Genomic DNA, 24,155 nt, shown 5'->3' on the forward strand with positions numbered 1-24,155 from the left:
CGGGTTAGTAATTTTTTGACTTATTAACCTTTTTTTGGCTTTTGGCATTTCTTTGGCCTTATTTTTGTTGGTGGCCATATTTTTATGGGTCCCAGGGACATTCCTTTTTTTGGCCGATATTGAAAGTGATATTTTGAAATCGTGGCAAGGTCGACTCTCAAATTGGACAAGGTTTGGTGTGTCATCATGTGTTTGATATATTTTTAGACTTTGACTGTACTTTTTTTGTTTATGAGTCATACCGGAATGGATTGCGATCAATAAGGACGGCTCTAGCGAAGGATTGTGAGCAAACGGAGAGCATATACACTCCACGGAGGATTGTTTCCAATTGTTTTGGGCGGACTTTTATAAGAGTCATTTTGGTGTTTGCCTGTACATACGTTGTCTACTAAATATTTTTGGTCCGGGACTATTATCATCTTGGCAGAATTTTACAAATGGTGTATATGTATATTTATTCTTACTGTTTAGTTATGATTTTGTCAAACAAACAATGAGTATTTTGCCCAATTAGAGACGTAGGGAATCCGGGCTTGCCATTGTCCTATATACAGTTTCCTAACCAGTTGGCTTACCATTGGGGAAAGCACCTTTCCTTGGGTTGGCTGGTTAAACAGATATCGAAGAGTACGTTTTGAACCATTTATTTTCCCTTCTTTTGCTGAGTGGGCACCAGTTATATTTTTATGGGCCTACAAACTTATATACAGTGGTTTATAAACATTACAGGCAACATTGGTTACTTGAAAAGGGGTTGAGTGTATGATTTTCTTCGTGCTGTCTTACCTTTTTCTGGCTCATGATTTAGGATTGAGTCTATGGAGTCATGACCAATTGCTAGTTATCATTAGACGGACCTATTCTGCTCATAGGGATGGTATAACTGGGGGAAATTATGATTCTTTAAACATTTATGACTAACTTACCACTAGGACAACTAAAATCTAGTAACTATTATATAATCATACCTATTTTTACAGTATCTACTTTTGCTGCATATTAGCTTAGATATTGCTTTTTAGGGGACAGCGAGCTCTTTAGATCACATATGTGATTAATACAAATAGGACCTGATTTCCACACACTATATCACAAGTGGATTACATACTGATATTCGGTTATTGAACATTTTATTTATGTTTAGGGCAATGATTTTGTGTGCTGGCAGGGCATTATTTATATTGGCTATGACACATTTGACCACAAGGAAATGTGTACATATATGTGGTTAAAAAGCCCCTCACCTGTGAATATGTTTTCTATCAGGGATTAGTCAATGGTTACTACATTACCTTTATCTCTGAAACAGGGGTTTGTTCATCCTTCCAGTGGTGGGCATTCATAATTATATCTAACTTGTGAATTTATTATGTAACATTGATTTCTGGTTTCTGATTTTTCATTTGTTTATTCTGGGTGGATCTTTTTTGTGCCCTTTTTGGGCCTAACAGGTTTATTGCCTTTTTACTTCTTTGGTTCCAATCAGCCAACTTTTTGCATGTCTCTGTGACTCAGATAGGGTTTACATAACTACTTATTGTATCAGATAACCAGGTTCAACCATAAGGGGTTCATTTCCCAGCACCTTTGACAGTCTACCCAGGAGATGTCTTATAGTTTTTAATTTTTGGCATTCTTACATCACAGTTGACAAACTGAGTTTTTTGGATTGATTCAAGCAAATTAGCAACTTATGGTCATGGATCTCAATAAGATGCTTCAAAGCCTTTGTGCTGACAAGGATGATATCCATGTATTTGGAATTAAACATATGAATGAGGGCTCTAAGGAGAACAGCCAGATTGATCCAGTTGACAGTTGTAATTTGCTATTCACACAGCTTGGCAAGAAGGTAAAAACTTTACGTACTAGTATTTGGCAGTTAAAGCTTTTCAAAGCTTATCAAAATATCACCCCGAGGGGTTTAAGGACCAAACTACAACCATTAGTCAGTAAGCCTGATGATATATTATTGAGGGATTGGAACCTGGCACAGCAAAAGGCGTCCATGTCTTTTGTTAACATTCTAGCTTCTTACTATGAAAGAACAATTGAGGTCAACATTTGTGATGTTCAAAAATATGTGAGGAATTGAAAATATATGAAGAGCAAACAAACTTTAAGGACAATCTGAGTAGACTGTCAAAGGAACTGATTACCTCTGAAAATCATTTGAAAGATAAGACGTAAGTTTTCCAGAGATATGGAGGACTATGACAGGGGTAGGCCATTTGAGTCACAGAGAAGTGTTAGGTTTGCGGATGGAATGAAAGATACCACTCAAATACGCAAAAAAAGACAGAGCTCTATATTGAAAAAAGGTAGACCACATACCACAACCTCGGGGGAGGAATCCTCCACTACAGACACCGAATCCACATACATTAGTGATTCCCCTGATTCCAAGAGGGGCCGGGGTCCAGAATACCCTTTAGGGGTAGGAGGCACAGGGGGGGATGCAAACACAGGGGTAAAAACCATAGAGGATTTTTTTCAATCAATAGTGAAATAAATCTGGAATGTTCAAATGTGCACAACATTTCAAAACATGTTTTAACACGTGAAGAGGAAATACTGTTAAATAAAGGTTATGGTTTTATCCCTGTTTTTTTTTTGTGGATGAAATCATTTTTGTTTCTGACATATTATCTTTCTGTAGAAAGCTTAATCTAAAATTGTTTTTCGGCCAACAGGATCAATCTCAAAGATTTACTGAATTTAGATTCCACAAATCTAACTTCAGTCCACCCATGGACAAACATGTTGCAATTTTCCAGCAGGCAGTGATTAAATATTTGCATCATCATCTAGGCTCCCTAAATATTATCAGACATACCTTAAAGGTGGAAAATAGGCCCTCACGGATCTTAGGGCTAACACTGATATTTCCATTCTACCAGCAGACAAGGGTGGGGCGGTGGTGGTCATGGACTCCAGTTATTACTGGGCTGAGGGAGGTAGACAACTGTCCAACCCTCAGCATTATATGAACATGCCCACAGACCCAACTCCAAACTTTAAAAAAGAAATTGACAATTTTTTGCAGGAAGCTGTTGAGGAGGGAATTATCAGTGTTAAAACCAAACTACTACTTATGGTCAATGATCCAGGTAAACAATATTTGTACTTGCTGCCCAAAATTCATAAATCTCTGAATACGCCACCAGGCAAGCCTATTGTTTCGGGCACAGGCTCCCTCACAGAGCCTTTGTCGGCATTTCTGACTGAATATTTGAAACCACTTTTGCCATATATCAGAACCCGATTAAAGGACACGACAGAATTTTTACAAATTGTATCAGTCTCAATTGGAACCGCATTGGTTGACGTGTACCCTGGATGTTATATCACTCGACACCAGCATTCCACATTGGGCTGGATTAACAGCATTAGAATTTTGGTTAAACAAGATTAACATCTACAGCCCAGGTTTCAATGCATTGCTTATTTGTACGGCCGAGCATGTCCTTACTAAAAATGTCTTCTATTTCCAACATGAGTGCTACTGGCAAATTCAAGGTACTGCAATGGGGGCATCTTTTGCCCCAATATATTCTGATTTATATATAGGATATGTGGAGGAGCACATCATATACAATGAACTACATAATTTGTATCTGCCAGAGATAGACATATGGAGACGATTTCTGGATGACTGTTGGCTTGTATGGAAAGGGGACAGTGAATATCTGGAGGAATTCATTGAATATCTCTATGGAAATAAAGGGGGGGCTAAATTCACAGTCAGTCATCACCCTAAGGAGATTCATTTTCTGGATGTTCATCTACAGCGTCAAGCAGACAACACGTTACTTACTACTATTTATTGAAAATATCCACAATAGCCTGTTACATGCCACCAGTCTCCACCCCAAACACACCATCAACAACATTCCAAAATCCCAGTTTTTGCATCTGAAGAGAATTTGCTCCTCACAGCAGGATCTTACACAATCACATCATGATTTAGCTAACAGATTTTTAGCTAGGGGATATGGCAAACAGAATGTCAACTTGGCCCTGCAATGGGCTAAAAACCAGTCCAGGGATACCTTATTGGAATATAAGCATCAACCTAGGAAGGATAACAAGGACACCTTGAGATTGGTCACCACATTTGGAGAAATACAGCACATCTTGTCAATGTCATTGACAAACATTGGAACATTTTGAAGACCAATGTACAATTGGATGACATTTTGGGGGACAAATGCCTATTTTCTTATAGGCGGGGAAAAACTTTGGGTTCCCATTTTTCTCACTACAAAAAAATCATGCATCATGATGCAACTTATCACCAAACCACACTAACAGGGGAGAAATTGGTTGGCTCTTACCCTTGCGGACACTGCACCTTTTGCAAACATGCTTTCAAGACCAAAACCTTTACCAGCAAAAATACTGGACAATTGTACAATATTAACTGCTTCGCCAAATGTGGAACAGACTGGGTTATATATTTGGCCACTTGCACCTGTCAAGCTTTCTATGTGGGCCAAACTTCTAGACAGTTTAGATTTCGAATGTCAGAACATTTAGGGGATATTAGGAATGCCAGAGCCACCAATGCTCTTTATAGACACATTCACTGATTCACCATACAGCGAAATTCTCTTTTACAGTCATTGACAAAATATCAGGCAATAGATCCTTCAAAACAGGGTGGCATAATATATTAAACATGAAGGAAAGGAAATGGATTGTAAAATTGGGTGGTCTATTCCCACATGGATTAAATGATAAATTGTAACTTTTTCCCTTCCTATCATGAGTTGGATACCATTAGGTAGGACTCAGTACATTGTGGTTTACATGAGAGTATAACAGTTCCTAAACAGAGAACTATAAATAGCATATTAAAATATTAATGACAAGTACCAAGTGGAATAAAAGTTTTATTCTACATAGACTTTTATGTGATTCCACATTGATTTTATGTGCCTAGGATTTGGTATCAGAATAATTTTATTTTGTTTTGAACAGGAAATGATGTCATGGACACTTAATTGGATTAAGTATTTATTGCAGGGTTTGTACTGCTATTTGAGATGCACCACTGATGAAAGCTTTATGCTGAAACTGGTCTGGTTCTAATAAATCTTTATGCTTCATGCTTCCAAGGTGCTGGCTTTTTTGTTCATGTATACTGTCATTATAAATAAACAATAAATGAGAAGATTACAAGTGATCAGTACAACATGGAGAGGAATCACTACGAGTGTGTTCTGGACTGGGTCTGACACAAACGGTATGCAATTTTTTGTTGCATAATTAACCTAAACAGGACCAAAGTATTGCAAATCAAGCCCCATATTTCAGCATATTCCCTAATAACGTATACAACCAACACTGAAACCACAATGTGTGTGTGTGTCTTTCGGCTTATCCCGGTTAGGGGTCGCCACAGCGGAACTCTGGTCCGCTAATGTTTGGTAGTGGATTTTTACGTGCCGAGTTACCAGCCATGACGCACAACCTTCAACGAAGGCACACCCATTCACGCATGCCTCCACACAGAAGACGCTCTAGCTGAGAATCGAACGTGACAACGTCTTGCTGTGAGGCGACAACGCTACCGCAGCACCACTACCGAGGGTTATAACACTGAAACCACAATACAATACAAAAAAAAGGAAAATAGTTTGGTTTTAACAAATCTAAAGTATTTTCCTTTGTGTACTGTAATGTGACTTTAGAAAGGGAAAATGGTTCTTCCAAAACAAACTGCTTGAAAATATGAGATTCAAACAAGTGTCTCTGAAAACTGTTCACAACACTTCTGGAAAGGTAGCTAACTCTACCAAAGACAGGACAGTCTACACTATGGACTGCTGCACAGTTGAAGACTAACTACAAAATGTTAAGTCTGCTTAACTATTCCTACCAGTTTTTTTTTTTTTTTCAAACACCTTTATTGAATTATCACTTGTGACACAGGCACATTTACATCTGTATAAAAGTAATCAAACTATACTAAAAAGTTAAAATTAACAAACATGCTTCACATATATTGCTATATATCATACAACCTTAGCAACATTACATAAACTATTCAATTCCTGGCCCTTTTTTAAAGAAACAACTTTATTAAACAATCACTTAAGACATAAGCATTTATACATTCACATAAATGAAAACAAACTACACCAACACACTCCCAGTTGCACACATTATACATCACTTATAATCTACCCAATCATTTTCAAACATCATCTACCTCATTTAAGTCCTGCCTTCTTTTAAACCTCATTCCACCCCTGTATATTGTTCCCACAATTCCCAATTTTCCTATGTAGTTTGTTCGTACCTTTTTCTAAAGATATCAATTCCATTTGTTTTATCTCTTTTGCTGTACTCACTACTTTTAATATAATTGGTTTAGATTTTGATTTCCATATTTCCATTTTCTAGTAATTGTTTTTTTGGCAGCCAATATACTTAGAAACAGCAATGTTTTACCATGTCTAGGCAATTCAGATTCTGTGTCACAGCTCAGAAAAATCACCTTCCTCGTCACACCAATCTGCCCACCCAGCATCTCCATCAGTGCATCCCGCAGGGAATCCTTAAAGTCTGCCAATTCATTGCACTCCCAGAAAATATCTTCCCAATTACCTCTTTCTTTCCCATCACACCTCCAACATTTGCCATCCACCTGAGGGAAAAATTCTCTGAAGTCTATTTGGGGTTTAAAAATATCTATGTAAACATTTCCAAGCAAAAATCCTAAATCTTCCAGATTTTGTTGGATGTTTAGGTTCATAGGTAGGCACTAAGCTATTTGGCCCTAGGGCCTATACAAGCCTAGCCAAAAAGGTACCCTGGCTTTCGCCACCCAAGAAAATTATTTTCCTGTGCCCCTGTCAAGCAGAGCCACAGAAGTGATACCCGGGGTGAATTTCCTATTACCCATCCAATCATCAAGATTTTTCTTGAAGAGTGCTAATGAGGAACTCTGTTTGACATAGGTTCATAGGTAGGTACTATACATATATCTTCCCATCGTTTCTTTGTGAACTGTTTATCCAATCTCTCTTCCCAATCCTTTCTAACCTCCTCTGATTGATTCTTATAATTATCATGCAATGTTTTATATGCTCTAATTATTCCTTTTTAATGGTAGCTTCTGTTCTAGATTCTACTAAAAACTCTACTAGTGCTGGTCTTTCGTTTAGCCCCCCCCCCCATTTCTTTCTCTTTCAATCACTGATAGGGAAGGAAATCTCTAACCTGCGGTCCAAATAAATTATTTTGCATCTTTCCTTCTCTGTTTATTTGCTCCCACTACCTTGGTTCCTTTGTCAGTTTTCTCCAGTAAATTCCAGTTTTGACCGTAAAATTTGTCTACAACATGAACATTTCACCTGTGCATTATGTTTGCAAGTCTTAGTTCAATAAACAGATGCATTAAGAGTTATATAACTGTCCTTGTTACTTCGGTAAAACATATTCAAGGAATCCTATTATCTGTTGAAAATTAATCTTCAGTTTCATAGCAGAATTAAAACAAAACACCCAATGCATCCCATTTCATTGTTTGATATATGGAAACCTAATTTGCATATCAAGCTGATGATGATGTTGTTTACTTTAATATTTAATAAATGCAATTATCAATTAAAATTCAACTTTATAATTTTACAATATACTTAGGTTTGAAAATTGTAGTAAAATTGTGAAATACCTACAGCCCTGACTCTGAGAAGGTGAGAAATCACAGATTGCAGCTCATCACTGTAATGTTTCAAGTCAGTAAATCTCCTATGAGGGAAAAGCAAATCACAGTTAGCAAAATGATATAAGCTGAAACAGAAAAACACATCTGCTTTTGTAGCATGTCAGATACAAGTTTCATGAAGATATAGGCAGTTCTTAGCATGAGATTACTACCTTGCATAATCTGTCAATACTAAATGCATAGTGGTAACAATAAAAACTGCTACTGTTTGGAAGCAATGCCTGGCAGATTAAAAGCCACATTCAGGTAACAGTTTTCAGTACTATTTTGGCAACCTATCACCAGGCAGCTTTATAAGCAAAATAAATGAAACCAATAACCCCCGCCAGCCCACCTATAGAACAGTTAGAAATAACAAGAACTTTGACCTTACCAAGTTTCAAGAGGAACTTGAATCATGCAATTGGTCCCCCCCTGAAAAACTTACCCCTAGATGAAGGTGTCTCTTACTTTAATGAAAAATTCCTAGCCATCCTTGAATCCTTGACTCCCATGCTCCTGCCCCCATCATTAGGACTAAAGCAAAAACTGCGCAATGGCTCTCTAAGGAAACCAAATTAAGAATCTCGTTCAGAAATAAGGTTTGGGCCACGTGGCGTTCCAGTAAATCTCCTCAGGCTCATAACAAATTTCGGCAACTTAGGAATGAGACTAAAAGAGCCATCTTACTGGATAAAAAAAACTACTTCCATCTTCAGAATAGAAAAGAAAAATACCCTCAAAAATTTTGGGCAGGTATAAATAAACTACTGCACCCAGGTCAATCCACCATACTCCCTCAGCCTCCACTGATAAACCATTGGAGGATGTTGCTAATAACTTTAATAATTGCTACACTGAGACTATCCAGGCCCTATCCAGTCAACTACCCAAGTGTTCCTCTAACTTACAGTTTCCCATTCCGAGTACCCAATTCTCCTTTAGCCTCCTTCCAGTCTCTACATCCATTATTTGCTAACTAATCAAAAAACTAATACCCATTACCCCATCTGCTGACCATCTCCCTGCTGAATACCTGAAAAAAGCTGCAAACGTCATAGCATATCTCATTTCCATCCTGATCAACCATAGCATATCAGAAGCTACAGTCCCCTCTCTGGAAAACTTATGTCATACTTCTACACAAGGGTGGTAGCTCCACTGATCTCTCCAATTATAGGCCTATAGCTATCTTATCACCACTGGCTAAAATTATGGAACAGTGCATCCATAAGCAGCTTCTGCACTATCTAATCCAGAACCATCTACTGGCAAAATCTCATCATAGTACCACCACAGCCCTTCTGACCTCCTCTGATGCTATTAACTATAACAGAAACAACAGGCCATCCTCAATCCTTTTTCTAGATCTCTCAAAGGCTTTTGATATGGTTAACCACCAACTACTTATTTCCACCTTGAAAGAAATTTCCTTAGACAATCATTCTATCCAGTGGTTTCAATCATATCTTTGCAATAGATAATAAGCCGTTCTCTGGCAAAATAAACTATCCAACCTCCTTCACAATTCCCTTGGAGTCCCCCAGGGATCTATTCTGGGTCCTCTATTGTTTTTCATTTTTATCAATGACCTCCATTTGGCCATTCCAAATGCTAATTGCATTCAATATGCAGATGACTCTACTTTAATCGGGTCAGCCACCTCCCAATCAGTATTTCAGTCACTAACCCAAAATACCTTTAATATAGTTGAAAACTGTCAAATTATTTTAAATTCAAATAAAACTAAAATCCTACTTTTCTCTCCCACCCAAAGGTCCTCTGTTATACCCTTCTCTATAAAATCAAATAATGGTACAATATCTCCCAATGAGTGCCCAAAACTTCTTGGAGTTTTGGTAGATAACAGTCTCAAATTCAATAAGTTTGTCAACCAAACTATTAAAACCATTCACAAAAAAACTTGGTACATTGTATAGGATGAAACCTTTTCTTACCCCACCTGCTAGAATAGCCATAGCCCGTTCTCATTTACTCTCTACCCTTTCCTATGCCTCCCCTCTACTTACCAACGTAAACAAATGTGATCTTAATAAACTCTCCACCTGTTATAACCACATAGCTAGATTTGCCACTGGTATGCCTTAAATAACACATCACTGTAAGCACCTAAGCTACCTGGGCTGGCTAGAGTTGCCCAGCCTATTAAAGTGCAACCAATTAATAATGGCTCACAAAGTACTTAACCAACCAAACAATATTCCTGCTCTTAAAAACATTATCTACCCCCACAGTAACTTTAGACCACTTCGCTCATCTAACAGACTGGTAGTCCAAACTGTTAAATCCAAAAACATGGCGGGTGACTCTCTGTCTGCCAATTCTGTTGGTAAAACTTGGAACTCCCTGCCTGATGACATCAATCGAGAGACCTCCCTAACACAATTTAAGAAAAGTCTCAAGCAGTGTCTTAATAAACATCGACTATGCTCCTGCTCTAAACCTGACTAAATTTATGGATACCTGTGTATTTATACTATGTAATGTGTTTTTATTAAGTGTGCTGTATCTTAAGTCTTTGACTGTATAACTCAAATGTCTCTACTGAGCTTGTAAACTTTAACTGTATATTTTTGTTATGTTTATTCTTCTAACTATCTTTGGAGCTTTTATCTCCAGGCCTCTGTTGAACATGGACATGTATCCAGTCAGATTTTCCCAGTCAACAAATGGAAAATAAATAAAATAAATGTGCTACTGCTAAAGATTGCTGGCTACTAAATAAATGGTCTGACCCTGAAGATTCTCAGCAACCACAACCTGAGACAGAGGCAAGTCTATATAAACAAAAAATAAATACAGTAAGATCTCAGTTAACCGGAACTCAAGCAACCAGCAAAAAAAAATATGGAAGAAATACAGTACAATTTTCATGTGTTGCACTTTGTCCCCCTCCCCTGCAAAAACATGCCTTATGTTTTTAGAGTTTTAAAAAGGAATACAGGAATAAATTCCCTCTTTCCCCAACGTGAGAACAAGTCAAACCAAACAAATAATATAGGGTAGAGTCGTAATCAGGCATATTTTTAATAGTAACTCTCAAGCAACCAGAAAAAAGAAGTTATGTACTTACCATAACATTCCATGTGAGTTGTTCATCTCGCCTTCATTCTTTACTGATGGGTTCGGAGCCGATCCCCCAGCTCAGATACGGCCAACTGTAAAGCTCGAGGTCTTCAAATAGCTCGAGGCCAAGTCCCTATCCCATGATGCACCTGTGAATTACCTCAGATCTTGTTTACTGCATATACGAATACCATAGGTCATTCTTTCACTCCCAGGGAAAGGAATAGAAGGATTGAGTAACCAGGATAGATCCAGCAAATCGGTCATCTATCAGCCAAGGAGGATGTAGGAGGGAGGGACGTAAGAATGAAGGCGAGATAAACAACTCACATGCAACGTTATGGTAAGTATATAACTTTTTTATGTGAAGTTGTTCAATCTCATCGTTCATTCTTTACTGATGGGTAGCGTCCCAAGCACCATCAATCTCGTGTGGCTCACAGGAGTATATTTCTCAGGATCGTGGATCCAAAGGAGGCCCTGTCCCTGGAGGCCTTGTCAACTTTGTAATGAGTAATAAAGGTATGAGGTTTTGACCAAGTGGCTGCTGCACAAATGTTATCAATGAGAAGTCTGGCAGAAAAGGCAGATGATGTAGAGACTGCTCTGGCTGAGTGAGCTTTAATCTTGTGTTGCAGAAGCATACTGGCAGCTGAATAGGTAAAGGTGATACAATCAGATAACCATTTAGACAGAGTTGTTTTAGCCACTGGTCTCCCCTTCCTGGAGTTTGAAAATGAAACAAAAAGCTGGTCCAAATTCCTGAAATCTTTTGTTCTATCCATATAAAATCTGAGCTGGCTGTGAACATCTAGTTTGCGCAGCATATACTCTAAATTGTTAGAATGATTAGGAAAGAAGACTGGCAAATCAATAACTTGGTTGAGATTGGTTTCCATGCAAACTTTGGGCAAGAATGAGAGATTTGTTCTAAGTGATACTCCGTCAACATGAATTATCAAATAGGGAGACTTGATGGATAAAGCCTGAAGCTCTGACACTCTGCAGGCAGAAGTAATAGCTACCAGAAAGATGGTATTCCAAGACAAACATTTGAGATCACAAGATGAAGCTGGTTCAAACGGGGGAGGAATTGTGCAGGAAAGCATAAAATTTAGATTCCATGGAGAATAGGGAGATTTCACAGGTGGTCTTATATGAAAATTCCCTTTGAGAAAGGCTTTGGATAACTTGTGAGACATGATATTCAATCCTTCAAACCCAAGATGAAAATTACAAATAGCAGCCACTTGAACCCGAACTGTTGCTGCTGCAGCACCTTTGTAAAATATCATAGTCAAGAACTCTAAGATGGAGGCCATAGGGGCTTGGTAAGGATCAATGTTATTTTTAGAGGCCCATACAGAAAATTATTTTCATTTGCTAAGGTATAGCTTCCTAGCAGAGGACTTATGAGAAGACAAAAGGATCTGTTTTGTCTCATTGGAGAGGTTCATAGGTAGGTACTAGGCTATTTAGCCCTAGGGTCTATATAAGCCTAGCCAAAAAGGTACCCTGGCTTTTGCCACCCAAGAAAATAATTTTCCTGTGCCCCTGTCGAGCAGAGCCACAGAAGTGATCCCTGGGGTGAATTTCCTATTTACCATCCAATCATCAAGATTCTTCTTGAAGAGTGCTAATGAAGAGCTCTGTTTGACATAGATAGGTAGTCTGTTCCAGAGCATGGGAAGTCTCTGGGACGGGAATCTATCCCTCCAGCATGTTCTGTTTATTGTGGTGAAAAGGTTTAGGTCCCTAGAGCGTGTAGCTCGGAGGGGCTGGGATTTCTTTAGGTGGAGCATGTCCAACAGCTCTGGGTTTGACATAGCTTTGTATGTTAGGCAGAGATTGCCTCTGAATAGGCGATATGCGACCGAGTAAAGCTGGAGTTTTTTGAGACTGTCTGTGCAGGGCATCTGTTTGAGGTCAGTAATCCTCTTTGTGAGGTATTTCTGTGGCCTTTCCAGTTGTTGTAGATGTTTTGTAAGGTACATACAAAAAGGGGCATTGTACTCTATAATGGGTCTAATGAGAGACGAGTAGAGGGGAACGATGACCTTTTTTTCTGGATGAGAAACCTTTTGTGATGAGGTGAGCAACGTAGAAGGATTTCCTGACCACTGTGGCGATGTGATCATCAAAGGAGAGATTACTGTTCACCTGTGTCCCAAGGTCTCATCACACTTTAGGCGTTAAGTAGACTACCACTTATGTGGTAGTTCATGGGTACAGAGTTTTTACCAAAGGGGATGATAATGCACTTTTTGGCATTGAGCTTCAGGCCATGGCTTTGACACCAGGCATCTGTCGCAGTGAGGCCCTTTTGTAGTATGTCCACATCGTTAGGAGTTTCAATTATGGCTCCTAGTTTGCATTCATCTGCAAACTTTGTTAGCCAAAGACCTTCTGTGTTAGCCTGTACGTCAGAGAAGTAGATACCAAACATGAGGACCCATGGAACCTGACTATGAAGGGAACTGGAGCAGCCAAGCTGTGAGCTTCAGGGACTGCAGAGAGGGATGAAGATCCCCCGATGGGGGCATCAGAAGGTCTGGAACTGGGTCCAGAATCCAAGGATCCTCCAAAAGATGAAGTCAAAGGAAGGGGAACCAAATCTGATGAGGCCAATGGGGTGTTATTAGAATGATGGTCTTTCCCAGGGCTTTTGCTTTCTGTAGAACCTTGGGTATCAATGGGATTGGTGGAAATGCATAAAGGAGACCCGGAGGCCAATCGTGTAAGAGTGTGTCCCTTGGGGCTTCCCTGGAGGGGGGGAATCAGGGCAAAGTAGCTTCTGCATTTCATGTTGATGTGACTGGCAAAAAGGTCGCAACAAGGCTGGCCCCACCTGCGGAATATCCTGTCCGATATTTCTTTCTTGAGGGACCACTCGTGGGGCAACAAGATTGCCCTGCTCAGTTTGTCTGCTATCACGTTGGAACTCCACAGGATGTGTGTTGCCAACAGAAAGTGCTGGGTGGAAACAGCCCACTGCCAAACTCTGAGAGCCTCTCGACAAAGAGGGTAAGACCTGGCTCCTTCTTGTTTGTTCAAATACCAGACCACCGACATGTCTGTCTGAATCGCAATCGTACCCAGAGGAAGAGAGTCCTGAAAGTACCACAACGCCAAAAGTACTGCTCTCATCTCACTGATATGCAGATGTGTCTCTTGATCGGTCCATGTGTCTTGGGCAGTCTTTCCCTGAAAATGCTCCCCCCCACCCTATCAGGGGAAGCGTCCATGGCCATTGTGGCCGCTAGTTGAGGTATCACAAATGAGCATCCTATCGTGACATGAAGTGAGGTCAACCACCACCAAAGGTCCTTTTTGCAAGAATTTGTGATCATTATAGTGTGAGTCATGGGGAGCTCTTGGTAAGACCATTGAGTGAACAACAGCCATTGTAGTATCCACATGTGTATGAGAGCTAGTGGTATGGCTAGAATTGCCTCTGCCATCATGCCTAATACTTTCAGAACTTCTGATGCTGGTGCTTTGTCTTTTGATATCAGAATGCTGACATGCTGACGAAGAAGAGAGACTCTTTCTATTGGAAGCCTTAGTGTGGTGGTGGTGTCCAACTCTGCCCCAATAAAAACGATATGCTGCGATGGCAACAAGGCAGATTTTTCTGAGTTGAATGTAATGCCCAGATGATTGCAGAGTGGACTCCCTGGCCTGAATGAGTTGATGCCTGGTGGTGGCGGTAAGGAGCCAGTCTAGGTACGAAAACACCTGGAATCCTAGATGCCTCAGGTGAGCTGTGACCACTGCCATGCATTTGGTGAACACTCTCGGGGCTGTAGTGAGACCAAAGGGCAGGACTCAAAACTGGTAATGATTGGCTCCCAGCTGGAAGTGCAGGTGATCCCTGTATGGTCTGGCCATTTTTATGTGGTAGTACGCATCCTTGAAATCTATTGAGCACATTCAATTGTCTTTCCCTAAGAAAGGAAGAACAGACTGAAGCGTGACCATTCAAAACTTCTCTTTATGTATTGGTTCAGTCTGCTTTGGTCCAATATGGGTCTCCAGTCCCTCATCTTCTTTGGAACCTAAAAGAATCTCGAGTAAGTTCCGGATCCTGTCTGGTCTGCTGGGACTGGTTGGATGACTTTTTCTTAGCAACGTTTGGACCTCTATTGTTGCCTGTTCCCTGTAAATGGACGGAACGTCTGGGATTTTTCTTATGATTGGGGGGGGGGGGGAATGAATGGAATGAAATACCCCCTGGAAATGATACTTTGTACCCAGCTGTCGCATCTGGTACAAAGATAAGCGACCCCCCGACTGTCTCCAGAGCAGGACAATCGGCCTCCTCTAAGGAGCGCTGGTAGGGCTTCCCAAAGAAGTGATCTCTGTCGCCGTAGTGTTGCAGACCCCCCTCTGCCGCGAGGGCGGCATCTTCCATTATTACCCCCCCCCCCGCCCCTGGAGAGGGGTTCACCACGTGTGTCTTGAAAGGCTCCTTGGGCTTTTCGGAACCACATTTTCCCTCCCCTTTGACCCTTGGGCTAGGGTCTGGTAGGGGTGGAAAAACGGACCCCGACGGCAGATAGAGTCTTTCCGTCCTGCTCACACCTAGTTAAGGTTTCCTTCACTTTAGGCCTGAAAAGGGATGCGCCATCAAAGGTAGTGTTCACGAAGGATGACTTGAAGGGCTCCGCAAAGGAACACAAGCGCATCCAGGAATGTCTTCTAAGAGCAAAGCCTGTACCAGCTGTCCTACTCATTCCATAAGCTGCATAGGATATGAGGAGCATGGATGAGTTGACAATAGAATTTAGGGTAGCAAGCTGGGCAGCCACTTTGTCGGAAGCTCCTGCAGCTACTGAACCCTGAAAAGCATCGCCAAACTCCTTAAGGAGCTCTCTCTGCAACCTAGTAAAATGGGTTAAATAGTTCAGTAATCGAAGAGCAAAAGTCGCCGAACTAAACATGCGCTTCCCGTATCTATCCATAATCCTGGAGTCTCTGTTAGTAGGATGGATGGACAAGGAAGTCTCAGACATTTCTTTCTTGGTGGCTGCTGCCACCACCATGGCATCAACCGGAACACCTTTTATTAGGAATGTTTTGTCCAGGGGGCAGAAATGAATTTATTAGGCCTCGTAGGGACAGGCTCCATAGTATCTGGAGACTCCCACACCCTTCGTGAGACCAGCTGCATCAGCTCATCGAAGAGCGGAGACACCCAAGAGGTGGAGGGCTGAGACACAAAAGACTTCAGGAGAAGTGACTCATCCTCAGTAGGGCTTTTGGACTGCCAGTCACCCCTCTGCCTAAGGATCTCAAGTATCTCAGAAAAGGAGATATTGTCAGAAGAAAAAATTCAAACGAGTCACATCTGTCTCAGGCGATGAATTTTCCTTTAGTAGCAGCTAACCAGATTACACAGCATGTTGGCCAAGATGTCCGGTCTGGACTGATCTGATCTCCTCTGATCTGATCAACTTGTTTACTGACATCAACTTTTATACTGCAAGCAAAACAACTTTTTGTTACATTTCTGACCGTTTACAGTTGGCTATGAAAAACATATAGGATAAACATGTTTATCACAAATTACTTCAAACCCACAGCTAGTACAGAATGTTCAAGAAGTACAAAATGTTCAATTCAACAACGGTAGCTCAAATTTTCCAGGGCACACAGCCTGCCCCAGTAAATTAACTCTTACTCGGCCGTGCACCCTTATCCCAGGCTTCACTGAGCTATAACCAAATTTCTTTATTCTGAAATGCAGAATACAGATATCATTCAGGTTCATAAGCAATGCTGCATTTTGTTCACAGATGAGGCCCATCTTTGATAGGCATATCCCAACAAATAACATGTTCACTTTGCAAGAACAGGAAAAAGACAAATAACAGTATGTTTTTAAAACATTTTCTCTTAACATTTCCCCCCTGAAAACACTTTTATTTGTCTTTTATTTCAGCAATATATGGTAAAAACTAAGTTTTTCTTTGCATACATTACCTCATTGGCAAGACAAATTTTTAAACTTCAAAAACATTTGCAAAGAGTCACATTTCAATGTATTCACTTTCACCAGTCTGTTGCAATTGCTGGTACATAGTCTTCGTAACAGCAGTATCAACCAGTCTTTGTAGAAGACCTCTGATACAGGGTATACAACAACAATCACATACCACCACGATAGCCACAGCGACTCCAACGGACACCAGGAAACTGCTGATGAGACGACGCCATTTTCCAAACCACGCTTGTAGAAAATCTGTAAAGGGATTACTTACCCCAGAGTTCTCTGCCAATTCTTCGGCTAACATCTCCAAAACTTTCAAAGCTTGAGTGATACTTCCATCAGGCGCAGTGTTGTTTGGAATATATGTACAACAGAAAGTCCCAAACATCTTGCAAACTCCTCCTTCTTTAGCCAGGAGCATATCCAAAGCAATTCGATTCTGCCATGCCACCTGCGAAGTGGCCTCCAGTTGTTCAGCAATTCCTTTCAATGCATCTTTGGTATAGTTCACAAAACGCTGCTGGTTATAGTAAATGTAGTTGATCCAGTCCACATTCTTATTAGGTGGAATCCAGACAAAGATGGATGTAAAACCAGCTGCTATTTGGTTTATTGCTTTGTATTCATCAGGTACGCCTCTTGGTATGCCAATGCTATCGATGTAGACACCGTTATCGAAAGATTGCTTCGGTGCCTCTCTTTTTCTCCTACTCAATCACTTCGGCTTTATTTCAAATTCTCTTACGAAATTGCTTGCTGGAACTGGGAAAATGTAGAATGGCAGAATTAACTTTACAAGTGCACAAGTTCCCTTCCAAAGAATCGTAAGCCTTGATCTGAGTTTGTTGTCTCCACATAACCACCATACGTCTGCTAAACTATGAGTTTGGTTCTCCAGAAATGGATTCCCATTGCCATTCACAGTAACATTGCAATAGTTCTGTCCCATATTGCCATAATTTTTCCCTGTGCCATCTCTGGAAATGCACATATACGAACCTGGATAGGAAATCGCTGCAGGCGGTTTCTCAACTTTGCTTATGACCGGAAAACGCTGAGTTTCATCTTTGCATTTATCTTCAGTTTTGTTGAAGAATAATTTCAACAGACACGTTATACCTTCATCTTGCATCAATGGGACTGTTGCTAATTGCTGTTTACCTTCAGCACAAGAAATACAGTTCTCACGATGTGCTTCTCGGGTACTATACCTAACCCAAGATAACCATTCATTATGGTGTACGAATCCAGTCTCGAGTAACAATTGTTCTTCTTTTGTGAAGGCAAAATCTGCTTTATTTGTAGCATTCTTAAGGCTTTGTACTTTAAGTTGGAGGGTCCCCAAAGGATCAGTTCTAGTTGGAAGAGACACTCCGATTCCATAAACTCCTGAATCACTTTCTTGTGGTGACACAATGGTTATAGTAACTACTCCAGTACCTTGGAAATGCGCAATTTTTATTCTTTGTTGCCTGCTTTTATCTTTCTCTGGTATCACTGCACCACTTGTTTCCCATCCATTCACATCTGTTGACCACCAAACACTTGACCAGGACGTACAGTCTCTATTGCACAAGTATTTTGCACGAGTCAAGAAATTATTATTGTTCCATTTAGAACAGTCCAAAATTCCTTCACAAAGTTTCACCTTAAACACAGTAGTAACACCTGTTTGCGCTTGCAGCACCACCATTCCTTTTTCTCTTGCAACTGTTCCTTCTCGTATGGACATATTTACTTTCGCCACCAAAATCATCATTATGTGACAGTTCAAGTACCAGTTGAACATGGCCATCCTCCCTAAGGACTACCTCGCGCCGTTGGTTTCTTCACTGGGTTTGAGACGAACTAACCCCTATTGGGCTAATCCCCCTTTGTAGCCAGACTTTGCGCTCAGAGGTCTGGTGGAGTTTGACCAATATCAATGGCAGAAGGAAGAGCCTTGAGTTTTTTTACAGTGGGTGATATGAATCCACGAAGTCCTCTCAGCGATCTTTACAGCCGTAGGTGTCGAGATAAGTACTTGGTATGGGCCTTCCCACCTGGGGGATGACCAATTCTTTCTCTTCACAATTCGGATCCACATGCAGTCCCCGGGTGCCACGCTTAACAAGGTTTCATTTCTGGAATCTGCAAAGGAGTCATTGGTTACAAGAGATTTGACATTTAGCAGCTTCTTCATATAATCTGCTAGATCCTCACCCCCCTCACGTTCCGCTGGCAACAATCCTTGCCACTGTGGGACGTAATATGGTCTCCCAAACAAAAGTTCAAATGGTGTAAGTCCTTTGTAGGAAGGTGAGATTCGCATGTACAGGAGTGCCAATGGAAGGCACGCAGTCCATGACCTATGTGTTTCTGCCATTAGTTTGCGGAGCTTACTCTTCAAGACACCGTTGTGTCTTTCCACCAGTCCAGCTGATTGGGGATGGTAAGCACAATGATTTTTGAGATCAATTTGAAACACTTGACCCAATTTCTGAACAATCTGGTTAACAAAATGAGACCCATTATCACTGTAAATGCGTCTTGGTAGGCCGAATCGGGGAATTATTTCTGTAGTCAAAAGCTTTGCTACTGTTTGTGTATTCGGATGCTTCACTGGAAAAGCTTCTACCCATTTAGAAAAAGCATCAATAATGACCAAACAGAACCTTTTTCCCTCTGAGGGTGTCAATTCAATAAAGTCCATACAGAGTGTGTGGAATGGATACGGAGGGGTAGGGAATGCCTGCTGAGACGTTTTAACTCCGCCCTGAGCATGATACTTTGCACATAATAAACAAGATAAACAGAACTGCTTTGCATAAGTTGAAAACCCTTTACACCAAAACATCTTAGACACTATTTGAATCATCATCTGTACTCCTACATGGGCAGGTCCATGGCTAACCAATGCCGCATACCTAAAAAGGTTTGAGGGTAATACCATTTTGCCATCTGATGCCCTATACAACCCACTCTGTTGAGTGATACCATATTTTACCCAACGACATTTTTCCTTCTGTGTCGTCAATGTTTGCATTACTTTTAGTGTCTCTAAGTCTAAGAGGTGTCCGGGCTCCAAATCATTATCATGTAAAAGCAAATCATTTTCTTGATCTGCCTTTTTTGCAGCCATATCAGCAAGGGCATTTCCCCTGGAGACAGGGTCTTTTCTGTTGGTATGTGCGGAACATTTACATATCGCTATCTGAAGTGGTAGTTGCACTGCATCTAACAACTGTAAAATTAAATATCTGTGATTTATTGGTTTGCCTGTCGCAGTAACCATTCCCCTATTCTTCCATAGTTGAGCGAAAACATGTACAGTGGAGAAAGCATATTGACTATCTGTATAAATTGTCACTTTTTTACCCTCCCCTAAGGTACAAGCTCGAGTCAAAGCCACCAACTCAGCTGCCTGTGCAGAATAAATGTTTGACAATCCTTTTGCCTCCAAAACTTCAGTTTCTGTGGTGACAGCATACCCTACTAGTGTTTTTCCTACAGTGTCTTTCTTTGCTTATCCGTCTACAAACAAAACGAGATCAGAATCTATCAACGGAATATCCGTTAAATCTGGTCAGGGAAGTACTTTGTCATGAATGCTCTCTAAACAAACGTGTGGAGTACATTCTTCTGGAGTCAGCAAAAGTGTCGCCGGATTAAGAGTAGTACATCTTTCTATGGTCATATGAGGCTGTGTCAGCAGCACTGTCATACACGACAAATGTCGACTAGGAGATGAAAAGGTTATCTTATCTTGCAAAAGTATAGTAGCTACTGAATGTGGAACCCGCAATTGTAATGGGTGAAACAAAACTAATGATGCTGAGGCTTGTACTGCCATGGCGGCCGCCACTACAGCTTGAACACAATGCGGCAATGCCCTTGCAACAGGATCTAATCTGGAGGAGTAGAAAGCTATCGGCCTCTGTTTATCCCCATGTACTTGTACCAGAACCGAAGTCATATATCCTCCCTTACAATCAACCATTTGTACAAACGGCTTAGAATAGTTCGGAAAACCCAAAACAGAGGATCCTGCTATCAATTGCTTAATTCTAATAAATGCCTGTATTGCCTTATTTGTCCACTGTATATTATTCTTAGCCGCCATGGGAGTATCATAGATCAGTGCGGTCAATGGCCCTACTTCCTCAGCATAGTTAGGGATCCAACTTCTACAAAAATTAGTCACACCTAAAAAGGACATCATCTCCTGCTTAGTCGTAGGCATAGGTGCCTCAAGAATTGCTTGTTTTCTTTTGTTCTCCAAATGTCTACCTGCCTGCGAAATTAAATAACCCAAGTACTTTACTTGTGCTTTCCACAATTGTAACTTTTCTTTATTTACCTTATGTCCTTGCTCAGCTAAAAAACTAAGAAGGGCAAGGGTATCCTTTCTACAACTTTCCTGCATGGGTCAGGCCAACAAAATATCATCTACATACAACAGAACCTGGCTTCCCTCTGGGGGAACAAACTGAGCTAAATTCGCAGCCATTTCTTGTGCGAATATTGTCGGACTCTCACAATAGCCCTGTGGCAATCTGGTGTAGGTGTATCTTTTACCTTGATAAGTGCAAGCAAACCAAAATCTACTCTCCTTATGTAGTGGTATGGAGAAAAAGGCATTGCTTATATCTATGACAGAAAAATATCTGTGCTGAGGTAATAAATCATTAAGTATTATATAGGGGTCAGGGACCACCGGTGCTCTTGGGATCACAGCCGAATTAACTGCTTGTAAATCCTGAACCAACCTCCATGACCCATCCGGTTTCTTTGCAGGAAACAACGGAGTATTGCAGGGTGAATCTCGGCATTCAACAAGAATTCCTACCTGTTTTAGCTGCTCAATGACTGGCTTAATTCCTTTCTCTGCTTGTTTACTTAGCGGGTATTGGTGCTTACGAGGTCTAAAACCTGACTTTGGAGTTATACAAACTTCACCTGCTGTTTTCATCAGTCCTACATCCCCTTTACCTTTTGACCATAAATCTACAGGTAAGGCACTTAATGCACTATCTTCCTCTTGAGTTAGGAGGATTTGTCATGCCATTTCTGTTTTGTTATCCCTGAGGTGCACACTTGGTTGTGCCGAAGTCACCCAATTTAATCTTTGTACCTGGATCTGTTGATCCTTCAACTGACTTTCGGACATTGTGTCCCAATTTGTTACCTTTTTCGCCAAATCTACCCAATGTGTCCCCACTGCTTTAGTAATTGAAATATGTGGGCTATAACCTGAGCGATATAAAGAACTCATTTCCTTGGTCAAAGTACAGGTCACTACTGTATTACCTTGCTTATCCCAAAACATATCATTCAAAATTATCTTTGCACATCTGTGCCTAAAGAATTCTTTTTCGAATTCTTTATCCGGACCAGGGGCCTGTCTGTAGTGCATAGTACAATGTAAGTGCGCCGCAACCTGCGGTGACCCGCTCCTAGATTTACTTAAAGCTAGGTTTTTCAAATCTGCATCAACCCTCCCCGGCCCGTTTGAAATTAAGTCCTGGCTATACCAGTAAAACAAGTCTTGTACTCCTTGTACCACCAAGCCACCCGCTAACCTTTTCGCCTCAATGCCTTTAGGTGTGGGAATTGCCGCTATTCCAAACAAATGCATCAAATCTCTTCCCAGCAAATTAACTGGACAAACTTTCAATATAATTACCATACACCTAACAGTTTGGTTTGTTTGCGGATCTGTGAACAATAGAGGATGAGACAGTGGTTCCTTATAGATTTTCCCGTTTGCCGCTTTCACAAGGACAAACTCATCTGTTTCGCAGTTCGGGGGTAGAACTGCTGGACCTAAATGTGTACGCGATGCACCTGAACCACATAAAAACTCCACTTTCTGTCCCTCAACCAAAAACTCTATCATGGGTTTTTGATCCAGATGCATAGCAATACCCAAATGTGCCAGGTTTATGACTTCACAGTCACAATCCCGCCCTTCCTTAATTTCCTGGGTGTCCTGACATTCATCGCAGAGAGTGTCTGCCTCATCATCATCACAATCATTCTCGCTTTCTTCTTCTCTACAATAATCACAATAATGAATTTGGCGCCTTCCTTTACTATCATATAGTCATGCGGAGCCCTTGTTCGTAAGCTGTGGGGGATGTTGCCACTCTTCGCAGTCGGCAGCAAAGTGCCCACGTCTACCGTATTTAAAACATTCTCCACGTTTTAACCTCCCCTCATATTCCTCTGAATGTCCACCCTGTTTATACGACGTGTCCCATTTCGGGCCCCCACGTCTTTGTACGCCACCACAGCGCCCTTGCCCCCTTTGGTCCTGTACCAAAAATATACCACCATCATCCCCTACTGATAACACTTGTACTTTCTTTTTCTTTTTTAAATTGAAATGTCGCTCAGCATGGCGTGCATATTCAAACAAAGGTTGCAGTCTACATGTTCTGTGATCAACCATATGCTTAGTTATAAAACTATTTATCGGAGCCTTACAACGTTTAAGAAAAGCGTTTTTCAATTGCTGTTCGTACGGACTATCAGTAGTCTGATCCTGCGAAATCATCATTCCACAATGGTTATTGAACACTTCTGTCAATCTTACAATATAGTGATCTACAGATCCATCATCATTTTGGATGCACTGATTTATTACTGTCCAATCTGCTCTTGGACGCCACTTATCAGAAATTCTCTTCAACAGATCAGTGACTCGCGTGTCTAAAACCCCAGAATTACGCTTTAATGTAGTGCCGTCATCTGCCTTACATGTCCAAGTACCACAAACTAAGTGCCGATCTGGACCCAGGATTTGTCGCACTACTTGTTCTGCTTCTAAACCATTGAGATGATAACTTAAACGCATACCAACTATGTCCTCAGACAACTTTTGAAAATTAACCTTGGGATGAGGAATACCATCCGTAGCTCGTTTTATATCCTCTCTAGCCCAGGGACGATAAACTAAAATAGTTGGCTCTTGTCCAACATCCCCTGCTTGTGGGTTTGCAACTTGTATTAAGGGAAGGGCTTCTGAGTGGTCAGAAAGTTTAATAGCCCAACGTCCTTGCCCTGCTGGTCCCGACCTTAACTGCATAGGTTGGTCTACCTGTTGCAAAGCAACCTTGGGTACTACAGGAATTTGCGGGTAAATTGGAGGGGTCACAACGTTTCCTTGAGCAGCCAATAACCCACCCTGCTGTACAGATCCCACATCTTCAGACTGATATGGAGGACGTTCCGCCGGTACAGCAGCAGCAATTTCCCCATACGGTGGGGCAGTTGCCTGCCTTTGTACCGCACAAACTGTATGCTCATCCTCCTTATCTAAAAATAAAGCTACTTTTCCACTTGGCACCAGTGATCCCTTCTGATTTATTTTTT

General features: G+C 41.0%; 1 protein-coding gene across 4 annotated transcripts in view; it reads right to left on the reverse strand.

The window, feature by feature from the left end:
• Positions 1–24,155, reverse strand: part of SNX4 (sorting nexin 4) — a 2,225,118-nt gene that overhangs the window by 1,102,336 nt on the left and 1,098,627 nt on the right. For all 4 annotated transcript variants that reach the window (XM_044075014.1, XM_044075015.1, XM_044075016.1 and 1 more), the window contains one exon: positions 7,692–7,764. In XM_044075014.1, the coding sequence (XP_043930949.1) occupies positions 7,692–7,764 (73 nt within the window). The remainder of the gene's footprint in view (positions 1–7,691; positions 7,765–24,155) is intronic.

This window comes from Protopterus annectens, chromosome 6.part0 (assembly GCF_019279795.1).
Source record: "Protopterus annectens isolate FY-2018-M chromosome 6.part0, PAN1.0, whole genome shotgun sequence".
NCBI lineage: Eukaryota > Metazoa > Chordata > Ceratodontiformes > Protopteridae > Protopterus > Protopterus annectens.